Here is a 13,050-nt window from a genome sequence, read left to right as displayed (position 1 = left end):
TTTAAAGTCTGTTTTGTCAGAAATTAATATTGCCACTCCTGCGCTTTTTTGATTGTTGTTTGCTTGATATATTTTTTTCCATCCTTTGAGTTTTAGTTTCTTTGTGTCTCTAAGTCTAAGGTGTGTCTCTTATAGGCAGCATATAGACAGATCTTGTTTTTTAATCCATTCTGCCACTCTCTGTCTCTTTATTGGTGCATTTAGTCCATTTACATTCACGGTAATTATGGATAGGTATGAATTTAGTGCTATCATTTTGATGTCTTTTTTTGTGCATTGTTGACAGTTTCTTTTTCCCACTTAATTTTGTGTGCTGAGTAGATTATATAGCATCCTTTCCTCATTTTCATTTTTCTGATTTTGTTTCTGCTGAGTCTCAGTTTGTTTGTTTGTTTTTTTTGAATTTTATTTTGATGAATAGGATAGTTTGTCTCCTTTGTGGTTACCTTATTATTTACCCCTATTTTTCTAAATTTAAACCTAACTTTTATGTCTTTGTATTGCCGTAGCTTCCTCTCCATATGGAAGGTGTATGATTACATTTCTTAAATTTCTTAGTCCGTCTTTATTATTTTAATGTTGTCTTCTTTTATATAATAACATCGCTGTTACCCTGTTTTGAGCCTTTTTTTTTTTTTTTTATAATCTTGCTTTGTTTTTTGGATTTGCCTGTCTGGGTTGACTTCTGGTTGCTCTGCCCAGTGTTCTAGTCTTGGATTCATCCCTAATATTATTGATTTTCTAACCAAAGAACTCCCTTTAGTATTTCTTGTAGTTTTGGTTTGGTTTTTACGAATTCCCCAAACTTGTGTTTACCTGGAAATGTCTTAATTTCACCTTCATATTTAAGAGACAGTTTTGCTGGATATATGATTCTTGGCAGGTAATTTTTTTCCTTCAGTTTTTTAAATATGTCATCCCATTGCCTTCTTGCCTGCATGGTTTCTGCCGAGTAGTCCGAGCTTATTCTTATTGGCTCCCCTTTGTAGGTGACTTTTCGTTTATCCCTCGCTGTTCTTATAGTTCTCTCTTTATCTTTGGTTTTGTCAAGTTTGATTATAATATGTCTTGGTGATTTCTTTTAACATCTACCTTATGTGGAGTTCGATAAGCATCTGGGATAGATATCTTCTCATCTTTCACAATATCAGGGAGGTTTTCTGCCAACAAATCTTCAACAATTCTCTCTGTATTTTCTGTTCCCCCTCCCTGTTCTGGTACTCCAATCACTTGTAGGTTATTTCTCTTGATAGAGTTCCCCATGATTCTTAAGTTTTCTTCAGTTTTTTTAAACTCTTTTATCTGATTTTTCTTCAAATATATTAGCACCAATTGATACATCTTCGAGTTCTGAAATTCTAGCTTCTCTTTGCTCAATTCTGCTCCTCTGACTTTCTATCGAGTTGTCTATTTCTGTAATTTTATTGTTAATCTTCTGAATTTCTGATTGCTGCCTGTCTATGGATTTTTCCAGCTTATTAAACTTTTCATTATGTTCCTGAATAATCTTTCTAATTTCTTCAGTTGCTTTATCTGTGTGTTCCTTGGCTTATTCTGCGTATTGTCTCATTTCCTTCCTGATGTCTTGAAGGGTTCTGTATATTAAACTTTTGTATTCTGCATCTAGTAATTCCAGGAATGCACTTTCATCTAGAAGATCCCCAGATTCTTTGTTTTGAGAGCCTGTTGAGGTGATCATTGTCTGTTTCTTTATGTGACTTGATATTGACTGTTGTCTCTGAGCCATCTATAAGTTATTAGTTTATGCTTGCTTACTGTGTCGTAGTGTCTTACTTTATTTTGTTTTGGTATACCCCTGTGGCTTGCTTGAGTGAGCTAGCCTGATTACCTTCACCTTTGGAGCTCTGACGTCCTGTCCCCAGCTGGCTAGAGCTGTTATCAGCTATATCAGTCTAGGAGTCCATTCAGTTTTCTTGTATGAATTCAGCTCAGGTTTCCAGGTAGCTGATCATCAAGTGTGTGGTACAGGCTCTGTCCTACAGTCTTAGAGGGGCAGGGGTGATTGGCATATATACCAGTATCTGATTGCAGCAGGGGGTCACCCTCTGAACAAGGCAAGGGGCTGAGAACCAACCCCCGAGTGTCTCTGAGGAAAGCACATCCCTGTTCCCTGAAGCGTGCAGGTGGGTGGGTTCTGCAGACGGATCATGGGCACCCAAAGTTTTTGGTTGTAAGGACTAGGAGGTACCAGTTATCTTTGGACCCCTGTCGCAAGTGGCTGGGTGACCTGAATGGAGCTACGAGTCCTTAGGTCCCCGATGTGGGTAGGTGGGGACCTTGTTTAATAGGCAAAGCAATGTCAAACATCAAACACCTACCTCTCCACCACACAGCTGAAATGGTTGGAGTCTGCCAACAAGGGCCAATTCTCCTGAAATAGGCCTACACAGGTCCATGCAGAAGGGAAAGGTGCTCAAAGTCCATGGACGGTTTATGCCTGGACAGGAGCTGCTTCTGTCCTGATCTCCCCAGATTAGTGGGGCTAGCAAATTATCTTTTCCCCCAAATGCAAGTTTTTTCCTTCCCCAAGGCCAGGAGGATGGCTCTAAGTGCTCAACAGGGCCTATCTCAGGCCCAGGGATTCAGCCGCTGAAGCCAGTTTTTGGGTGGAGGGTGCATTCAAATATACGCAGGTACTTAGCTTTTGCTGAGAACGCCGTTCTCCTCTGGTTCCAGAGGTGTGAGTAGGCTGTGCGGCTGGCTGCTTCTCCCTGAAGAAACTGCGGTGGAACGGTAGTACCAGTCTGCCGCCACTGCCGCTCCGGGAATGGTGCCTGAGGGCTCCCCATGATTCAGGTCCGGTAATTCCTCTCTGCTTCTGAATGGTCTCTTCCTCCCCCTGCCCCTCAGTTCGTTGTCTAAGCTTGCCTTTGAAACTCAGGGCTCCCAGCTTGTCACAAATATACTCATTTCACTTGTCTTTTCGGATCTTTGTTGTAAAGAGGGCTCGCCGGAAGCGTCTGTCTATTCCGCCATCTTGGCTCCGCCTCTATTATAATGTATTCTTAAACTGTAATATCTATAAAGGAATTATATAGATATCAATTTATATACTACACATCAAATCTGCATATATTGTTTCCAAACAGGTAGTGGCTCCTAAGAAAGCCCGCTTAGCAGAAGCACAGAAGTCTTTAGCTGAGACCATGGGCCTTTTAAATCAGAAGAGAGCTGAACTGGCAGAGGTAGAACATCATCTGGAAAACTTACAAAAAATATTTTTTGAGAAAACTGAGGAAAAAGCTCGTTTAGAAGACCAAGTGGAACTTTGTGCTAAGAAACTGGAAAGGGCCTCAAAACTAATTGGAGGACTGGGTGGAGAAAAATCAAGGTCAGATATCTACTCATTTTAACGAGATTTAAGAATACCAGGCTTGACTATGTGACCTTTTTTGGGTATTTATTACAATTATTGATTTTTAAATGGCTGGTTGAGAATGTTGGACATTCTACATGGCCCCCTAGCCTGGTCTCTAAAACTGGAAGGTCAGTTAGTGTCAGGATGTGTTTGCACCTTGCTTTCAAATCGTTCCACCAAAAAAAAAAAAAAAAGGCAAATGATAATCTTTTAATCTAAGTGGTGAGTTATACAATTCTTTCCGTTTTTCTGTGTGTTCAAAATTTTTCATAATAAAATATTTGAGGTTGAGGGAATATATGGCTCTAAAACCCATTGCCGTTGAGTCAATTCCAACTCATAGCGACCCCATAGGACAGAGTAGAACTGCTCCATAGAGCTTCTGAGGAGTGCTTGGTGGATTTGATCTGCCGACCTTTTGTTTAGCTGCTGTAGCTCTTAACCACTACACCGCCAGGGGCTTTCTTGTTTCAAATTTATTTCTAAGGACAATAGCTGAGATTATCTAACAAAACTGATTAGCTTTATTATAATCTCCTTATTTAGGCTGGTCAGCCAGCTATCTCATTTAACTAATTATATTTGTTGGATGAATAACAAGATAAGGTAACTATGTCTTTGACAATATTTTGTAGTGCTGATTAGATTATTTTAGGATGTATTTTTTTATTATAGCAGTTTCATTAAACGGAAAAAAAGTCAGCCTTAGCAATAGTATGCCAACTTCTATATAACTTATATACAATTTCTGGTAGTGAACTGGAAATTCCTGTGCTTTACAGCCTAGCAATAAATACTAAAACAAGTAGCAGGGTCCCTAGACTGAACCACACTGGAGGAAATTATCAGGCAAAATGCTTGTCTTTTTTTTGGTTTGCTTTATTTTTGCTTATTCAAGAAGTCCTACAAGAAATGCCTAATACTCTAATAATAAGAGTTGGATTGTCATTTATATATCATAGATATGTACTATAGCATTTTAGAGCTAGAAGGGACCCAACCTTCTCATTTTACATGTAAGCAAATGCCCAAGATTTCTGAGCTTTTCATTATAGAGTTTGGACTAGAGGTCTCTTGCTCTTTCAGTCACTGTCTTCCATCATTCCCTATTGTGAAGCTATTTTGCCTTTGGTTAATGGTACAGATGGGCTCAAGCTGCAGATGACCTTCAGACAACATACGAGAACTTGACTGGCGATGTTTTAGTGTCTGCAGGAGTGATAGCCTACCTTGGCGCTTTCACTTCTGGCTTTCGACAAACATGTACACAGAACTGGAGCACGTTGTGCAAGGTACTGGTTTTATATTTTGTACGTTTCTTTCTAGTACCTTCAAAGTACTTTTTGGAATATTTTGGGGAAAAGGATGATAATAGGGACAGAGAAGGGAAGAAATCGCTGAGAATATGCAGTCTTTTTTTTTTTTTTCTCTCATTTGATCAGGAAAATTCTTCCACAGCCCAACTTTCGATTCAGATTTTTTTTTCTAAATACCTACTAATGACAATTGATATTTTAATTTTTAAACTAAATCAATAAGATTAAAGAAAATCTCAGATTTTTGTATATTTCTTACAGGAGAAAAAAATACCATGTTCGGAGGAGTTCTCATTGAGTAAGACCCTGGGTGATCCTGTAAAAATTAGAGCTTGGAATATTGCTGGGTTACCAACAGATACTTTCTCCATAGATAATGGAGTCATTGTTAATAACTCCAGGCGTTGGTAAGAAACCAAGTATTTATTTTTTCTATTATTTTTTTTGAAAATTTGCAAACACATGGAAAAATTGAAAGAATTTTGCAGTAAGCCCCTGTGCAGAATCCTAGATTCTGCAATTAACATTAATTTGCTGCTTTATCACATATCTATCCATCCATCAATCCATCTTTTTTAATACATTTCTGTGTAAGTCGCCAACAAGTTATTCTTGCCCCCAATACTTCAGAGTACATATCATTAACTAAAGTTCAATATTTGTTGTTTTTTTTTTCCTTTTGAGGTGAAATTTATATGCAATGTAATACACAAAACTTAAGTATACCGTTTGTAACAAAAGTATACGCCTGTGCAACTGAAACCTCTATCAAGATACAGAATATAACTGTCACTCAGGAAATTCCCTTATACCCTTTCCCAGCAAAACCCCTCCCCAAATCATCCCAGAAAATCATTGTTCCGATTATTTTCCGTCGTAGATTAGCTTTGCCTGTTCAAAACTCCGTATAAATGGAATCATACAATCTGTTTTTGTGTGCATAAGGCTTTTTTCATAGTGTTTTTGAGATTCATCCATTTATTGCATGTTTTGGTAGTTTCTATTTTTTTCTTGCTGAGTAATATTCCATTGTATGAATATATCACTGTTTATACATTGTCCTATTAATGGACACCTGAGCTATTTCCAGTTTGGGGCTCTATATTTTTTTTAACTGGGTATTTCTACCCATTTTCAGGATACTGTAGCTTGATAATGTATGCAACTTCAATATATTTTTTCAGTTGCTATAGTTAATAGTCTGATAATGTTAAGAGCTTTCCAAATGGTTTTTAGTGTTGTCCTTTTATATATATCCCTTGAAAAACTTGGGAAATTACTCTTACTGAGTAATAGTTTCCCATAAGTGGTTATTTAGTCACACTGTTGTCTAATTTAAGAAATCTTTTCATGGGATCGTAGCGCAAACATACTGTAATAAATACTGCTGAGCTCTTACCATGCACTGGGTATGATTCTAAGTGCCTTACCTCCTCACACCACTCCTATGAGTTAGGTATTCTTATTAAGCCATTTTACTGATGAGGAAATTGAGACACAGAGTGATTTAGTAAATTGAAATTTAATAAGATCACTAAGCTAATAAGTGGTAGAGTAAGAATTTGAATCTAGGAAATCTAACTTCTAAGTCTTTGTTCATAATTATTACACTAGAGCGATAGGATGTATGTAATCATATTTTTGAGTGCTTATCCACTAAAAGTTTTATTTGAGAACAAACACCCTTCAGTTGAAACTTCTAAGAAATTAGTAAAATTTAGTATAATCTGAGAAAGTATTTATTTCAGCTATTTAAAAAGAACTTGTTCTTGGGTAGAGTAGGGAGAAAGTTCTGTTTACGGGAGTATTAGACTTCTGAGTCTTTATTAATTCTGTTTTAGAATCCATTTCCATTCATTTGATTGCCATTCAGATTTTTTTAAGTGGCAGTTTAGAAATTGCTGTTGGGATGTCTGTAAGACTTAATTGAAATTCAAGGAAACCAGAGGTTTCTGGGTCGTATGTAAATTGAGGAAAAGAGCCTGTCATTTCCTGACAGAAAGCATTCCAGTGAAGTTACCCTGTCTACCTGTTATTTTCGTACTAACTAGTCACAAGTCCATGGACTTGGTGAGTTTTGGAAGATGAGTCTTCATCTGTATAGCCCTTCATATAGATTCCACTTCTTGCCTAATGGGCCCAGTGTGGTCATCTCCGGATGTTGTCCTTCTTGACACCAATATCAGTGGCCACAGAGGCTTAGTTTCCTCCCTGTACCTCCTGGTAGAAAGCCCAGTAATATAGCTAATGTTCACTCTCTTGGTTACTCACTTTAAACTATTTTAAGGGTATTTCAGAGAAAAGGTGGGGCACCAGGCCCCAGAAGGTGAAAACGAGAAACCATTAGCAAGTGGGGCAGCCATTATCGTCTCTCTCTCATAGGATTTTCTGTGCAGCTGCTTTATCAGTCTGTCTAATACAGACCACTCACTACGAAAGACTCAGCTCCTGAGTTCACAATACATATCAGCTGAACAATATAGATTAACCCAAACCATTGAGCCCTAATTCTAATTCTTGTAAGAGAAAATCTGATTGGCCTAGCCTGGAACTAATAGCTACCGTATGGCTGGGGGCTAAGCTATTACAGTAACAAACATGGGTATTGGGGGCCAGGAGTGCAGTTCTCAGAGAAAGTTGTGTGAGCTGGGAAATCAGCGTCCTTTTGACAATTAGGACTCTGGTGCTTGCCTCTTTTTTGCATCTTTGGACATGATGAAAGGTAAGGATCTAATTTTGAAGAGTACTGGCCAGCTACTTCACATAATGCCCCTCAGTTTGGGTTTGTATAATGTTTTCTCATGATTAAATTCAAGTAGTGCTTTTTTGGCAACAAATACCACAGAAGTGATGTGTCCTTCTCCATATATCATATCAAGGGGCACATGATGTTGGTTTGTCCTGTTACTGGTGGTTTTAGCTTAGATCCCTTGGTTAAGTTGGTGTCTTCCAGGTTACTCCCCTGTAGCTTTTCACTTATTCCCTTAGTAATTAATAAGTATCACGTGGGAGATACTTAGATACTATGTAAATACCCTGTTTTCATTATACTTTCATACATGATTTTAGCATCCATTGGTGATTCTTTCCTAGTACAGTTTTTACTAGGTGTTTGCCAAAACAGTTATTACCGAGTGTTTGCCAAATAGAGATTTTCTAACTCCATCATTCCTTTAATATTTATTAATTGTAATTCTATATTCTGTGAAGGAAAGAGCTCCCCCTCCTCCCTCAATTTACTTATTCAATTATTTTTTATGTAAATATACAGAGTACATCATTGTATAACCATAGCATAGTTTTTTTCACTCTCCTCTGTATCAACATTTAGGTTGCTTCAAATAATTTGCAATTACAAAACAATGTTGCAATGAAATACCTTGCAAATATGTATTTTTGTATTGTTGGAAGTATATCTTCAGGATAAATTCCTAGAAATAGGATTGCTTAATCGAGTCTCTGAGTTGTTTGTCGTTATTGTTAGGTGCCGTTGAGTGGGTTCCAACTTATAGCGACCCTATATACAACAGAAGGAAACCCTGGTGGTGTAGTGGTTAAGAGCTACGTCTACTAACCAAAAAGGTTGGCAGTTCGAATCCACCAGGCATTCCTCAGAAACTCTAAGGGGTGGTTCTACTCTGTCCTGTAGGGTCGCGATGAGTCGGAATCCAATGGATGGTAATGAGTTTGGTTTTTTTGGTATATACAACAGAACAAAACATTGCCTGGTCCTGTGCCATCTTCACACTTGTTGCTATGTTTGAGCCCATTGTTGCAGCCACTGTGTCAATCCATCTCATTGAGGGTCTTCCTCCTTTTTGCTCACCCTTGTTTTACCAAACATGATATCCTTCTCCAGACACTGGTCCCCCCGATAACATGTTTAAAGTACGTGAGACGTAGTCTCACTATCCTTACTTCTAAGGAGCATTCTGGCTGTACTTCCAATTCAGATTTGTTCGTTCTTCTGGCAATCCATGGTATATCCAATATTCTTCGCCAAAACCATAATTCAAAAACATCAATTCTTCTTGGGTCTTCCTTATTCATTGTCTAGTTTTCGCATTCATATGAGGTGATTGAAAACAGCGTGGCTTCAGTCAGGCACAACTTAGTCCTCAAAGTGATATCTTTGCCTTTTAACACTTTAAAGAGGTCTTTCGCAGCAGATTTGTTGTTTGTTAGATATTGCTAAATTCCCCTTCAAAAGGGTTGTACCAATTTGTATCATCAACAATGTATGAAAGTCTCTCAGTTTCCTCAAAGCCTTGCCAACAGAATTTGCTGTCATAGCTTCTGCCTATCTGATAAGTAAGAAATGGTACCTTAATGTGTTTTAATTTGTAATTCTCTACTTATGGGTGACTTTGAAAATGTTCTTAGGGTTAAAGGCAGTTTTGTCTTTTTTTTTTTTTTTTTAATGAATTCCCTGTTCATGACTTTTCCCTGTTTTTCTATAAAATCTTTGGTTCTTATCCTTTCAGTTTTTAGGTCTTTTGTATAATAGGAACATTAGCCCTTTACCTATGATATGTTCCAGGTTAGTCAGTTGCCTTTTGATTTTGTTTGTGGTATTATTGCCATATAATTTTTCTGTTTGTATGTGGCCAAATTTATCAATCTTTCATTTTATTGCATCTGGATTTTGATTCATACTTAAGTACAAGTTGGATTTCTTTTACTATACCAAATCTGTATGCATTACCGAGAACATTGATTCAGGCATTATACCCATTGCTGTAGATTCCAACTCATAGCAAGCCTATAGGACAGAGTAGAACTACCCCATAGGGTTTCTAGGAAGCAGCTAGTGGATTTGAACTGCTGACCTTTTGGTTAGCAGCTGAGTTCTTAACCACTGCACCACCAGGGCTCTGATTTAGGCATTAGAGAATGCTAATTTACAAATATTGTCACCTTTCACAGGTGAATGAACAAATGCTGTATTTTTCCAATAAGAAGAACATCTAAGAGGACAAATATATTCCTTTAAATAGGACCTTGAAAGGCGCTAGCAGCATCTAGTCTAATTGTTAGGTGCCATCGAGTTGGTTCTGACTCATAATAACCCTGTGTGCAACAGAACAAAACACTGCCCAGTCCTGCGCCACCCTCACAATCGTTATACTTGAGCCCGCAGTTGCAGCCACTGTTATCAATCCATCTCCTTGAGGGTCTTCCTCTTTTTCTCTGACCCTCTACTTTACTAAGCATGATGTCCTTCTCCAGGGACTGGTCCCTCCTGATAACATGTCCAAAGTACTTGAGATGAAGTCTTGCAATCCTTACTTCTATGGAGCATCCTGGCTGCACTACTTCTAGTCAATTTTTAATCAGTTGTAAGCAAAATAACTTTCTCATTTGCAAAACAGCTTTGTTCTGGTTGCTGTGGTAGCAAAAGTAAATTTTAACCAGTGTTTGGACCTTTCTTGTGCTTTCAGTAGGATTTCAGCACAGTTTGATTTGAACTGAGGATGAAAACAACGAGTCAGCTAGTGTTGGATGGTTTTGTCTTTTGGGAAGGAGAAGAAAATAAAAGAACACACTTATCTGGGAATAATTGATTAAAGAGATTTTAGCCATAGAAGCTATTGGAAAAAAAAAAAAAGGAAAGCTGAAGCGACATGGGCCAAAAACTCCCCTTTCTGTGTCATTTATTATTATTGTGGTAAATATGCATGTGACAAACTGTTTACCACTTCACCACTCTTCAGGTGTTGTATTTTTCAAAGATAATTTAAGGTACTGTGCTGAATATCAAAGGAACCTAGGACAATCAACATCATCACTGAGGAAGGAAAAAGCACGTCATATTCTGAATAAATGAAACCATGAACCATATGTTCTTGAACACAAAGTCTTTACCATACTTAGGTAGGAAAAACTCATAAATTTATAAACAGATGTCCAGACTAAACCTGGACACTCATTACTTGAGGAAAATCCTCTACTGGCCAGTGGATCTTTTGTTTTTAATTCTTATCAAATGTTTTTGTAATATAATTTTCATATTATGTTAGCAGGCATAATGTATTAAAGTTATCCTGAAGGCAACTTATCATATTAGAAAGAGCACAACTCTCTGGTTCACAAGGTCCTACTTCTTCTGACGTTGAGCTAATTTTATAATCTTTAGACTGAATTTCTTTATTTGAAAAATAAATAAGAATAAAACTCCTTTTCATTTTTTTCCCCACAGGATTTCTGTGAAGATTAATTTTGATAATGTATGTAAAACACTTTGTAATTATACAGCTTGACTGTGGGTTTTTTTAATTTAAATTACACAATTATTAAGGAATCCAAACATTAATTTATTTTCCTTAGACTTTTACTTCTTATGTTTTAGGCCTTTAATGATTGACCCCCAGGGCCAAGCCAATAAGTGGATCAAAAATTCTGAGAAAGAAAATCAGCTTAGTGTTATTAAGCTATCGGATTCAGACTATATGAGAACACTGGAAAATTGTATTCAGTTTGGAACTCCGCTTCTATTAGAAAATGTTGGTGAAGAACTGGATCCATCTTTGGAGCCTTTACTACTCAGACAAACTTTTAAACAAGGTAGAATATAATTAATATTCATTGGTAGAACTGAAAAAATGATTGGATTATCTTTGAGGCACGAAAGAAAACCACTACACAAATCTGATAATAATGTTAATAACTCAGAACTTCTGTGTGCTGATATTACGGGTGAAAGAAAATTTGGAACAAGCTATCAGAAATAAATATTGGTCAGGTATTCTGAAATAAATACCTTGCCCTCCCTTCATTGCTTTAAGCACCGTTATCTAGACTGTTGTTCTATGTTCTTGTTGTTGTGTGCTGTCGAGTTGATTCTGACTCATAGAGAAACCAGTAAAACTTTGACTCATGGTGACCCCATGTGTGTATCTCAGTAGAATTGTGCTCCGTAGGGCTTTCAATGACTGATTCTTTGGAAGTAGATCTCCAGGCCTTTCTTCCCAGGTACCTTTGTGTTTACTTTGAACCACCAACCTTTCAGTTAGTAGCCACATGCATTAACCATTTGCCCACTCAGGGATCCTGCTGTTCTATAGAGAACACAGAGAAGTTGATGCCAACCTGAAATTCCTTTATCTTGTGACCAGGGACCATACAAAGCCCACTGTTATGAACAGTGATGATAAATGTGGGCCAGAGTTAACTAGGTAAATATTGCCCACCTATATCCTTACACTTATAAAAAAAAATTTAGCTCAGCTAAACTCTAAAGCCTTTAATAACTTTAATCTTATACAAATAATTTTGGAATCATGATTGAAAATTGATGGAGGAAGGAAGCTCAAAAAGTAATCGTGACTTTTAGGAGCCTCCATGACTACCAGAGAAAATGTCCTCTACTACCCTGGAGTAAGCCCTGCTGTATAATTGTATACTTGCTTTGGTGCCTGTGACTTTTGCCACATCTGTTTTCTATTTAAAATTACTTTGTTGTTGTTGGTAGGTGCCATGGAGTCAGTTCCAACTCATAACGACCCCATGCACAACAGAACAAAACACTGCCTGGTCCTGTGCCACCTTCACATTCGCATATTCCACGTTCTGATTATTAATGGATGTTTGCAGCTATTTCTTCCCATTTTGAGTCATCCCACATCAGCAAATGAAGGTCCAGAAAGCTGTACTCCATCCATGTCATTAAGGTCAACTCTAAGAAGGCAGCTCTTCCCCAGTTGTCTTTTGAGTGTCTTCCAACCTGGGGGATCGTCTTCCGGCGCGATATCAGCAATGTCCTACTGCTATTCATAAGGTTTTCACTGGCCAGTCTTTTCAGAAGTAAACCACCAGACCCTTCTTCCTAGTCTGTCTTAGTCGGGAAGCTCTGCTGAAACCTGTCCACCATGGGTGACCCTGCTGCTATTTGAAATACTGGTGGCATAGCTTCTAGCATCACAGTAACACACAAGCCACCACAGTAGGACAAACTGACCCTTTATTTGCAAGCCTTGGAAGTACATAAGTGGAGGAACTACATAACTTTGTCTTATTTATTGTAAATTTGTTTCTGAAATACAGGTGGCATTGATTGCATTAGACTTGGTGAAGTCATTATTGAGTATTCCTTTGATTTCAAATTTTATATCACCACAAAACTGAGGAATCCACACTATATGCCAGAGCTGGCTACAAAAGTGTCTCTGCTCAATTTCATGATAACTCCAGAAGGACTTGAAGATCAGTTACTAGGTATTGTTGTTGCAAAGGAGAGGTATGTATTTTCCTAGATGCGTCCAGGTGGTCTAGAAAGAAATATTTGTAGTCCATTAATACTTTTATTATGTGATTATTTCTAAACTGTGTCAAATTTTATATTTTTACAAGTTAAAT

The 13,050-nt window shown here is 37.7% G+C and overlaps 1 protein-coding gene across 10 annotated transcripts in view; it reads left to right on the top strand.

Annotated features, from left to right (window-relative positions):
* The window catches only part of DNAH12 (dynein axonemal heavy chain 12), a 210,342-nt gene that overhangs the window by 124,678 nt on the left and 72,614 nt on the right, over positions 1-13,050 (top strand). For 9 of the 10 annotated variants that reach the window (XR_007514395.1, XM_049861985.1, XM_049861986.1 and 6 more), the window contains 5 exons: positions 3,111-3,352; positions 4,524-4,671; positions 4,957-5,102; positions 11,045-11,259; positions 12,739-12,931. Coding sequence is in view for 9 of the 10 variants with exons in the window: in XM_049861985.1 (XP_049717942.1) it covers positions 3,111-3,352; positions 4,524-4,671; positions 4,957-5,102; positions 11,045-11,259; positions 12,739-12,931 (944 nt within the window). In the remaining variant the exon portion in view is untranslated. Of the gene's footprint in view, positions 1-3,110; positions 3,353-4,465; positions 4,673-4,956; positions 5,103-11,044; positions 11,260-12,738; positions 12,932-13,050 lie in introns of those variants that run through there. The other variant, XM_049861993.1, reaches the window with a different exon arrangement.

This window comes from Elephas maximus, chromosome 20 (genome assembly GCF_024166365.1).
Source record: "Elephas maximus indicus isolate mEleMax1 chromosome 20, mEleMax1 primary haplotype, whole genome shotgun sequence".
Lineage (NCBI taxonomy): Eukaryota > Metazoa > Chordata > Mammalia > Proboscidea > Elephantidae > Elephas > Elephas maximus.
The sequence above is the reverse complement of the archived record's forward strand: the minus strand, read 5'-3'. Positions and strand labels throughout refer to the sequence as shown.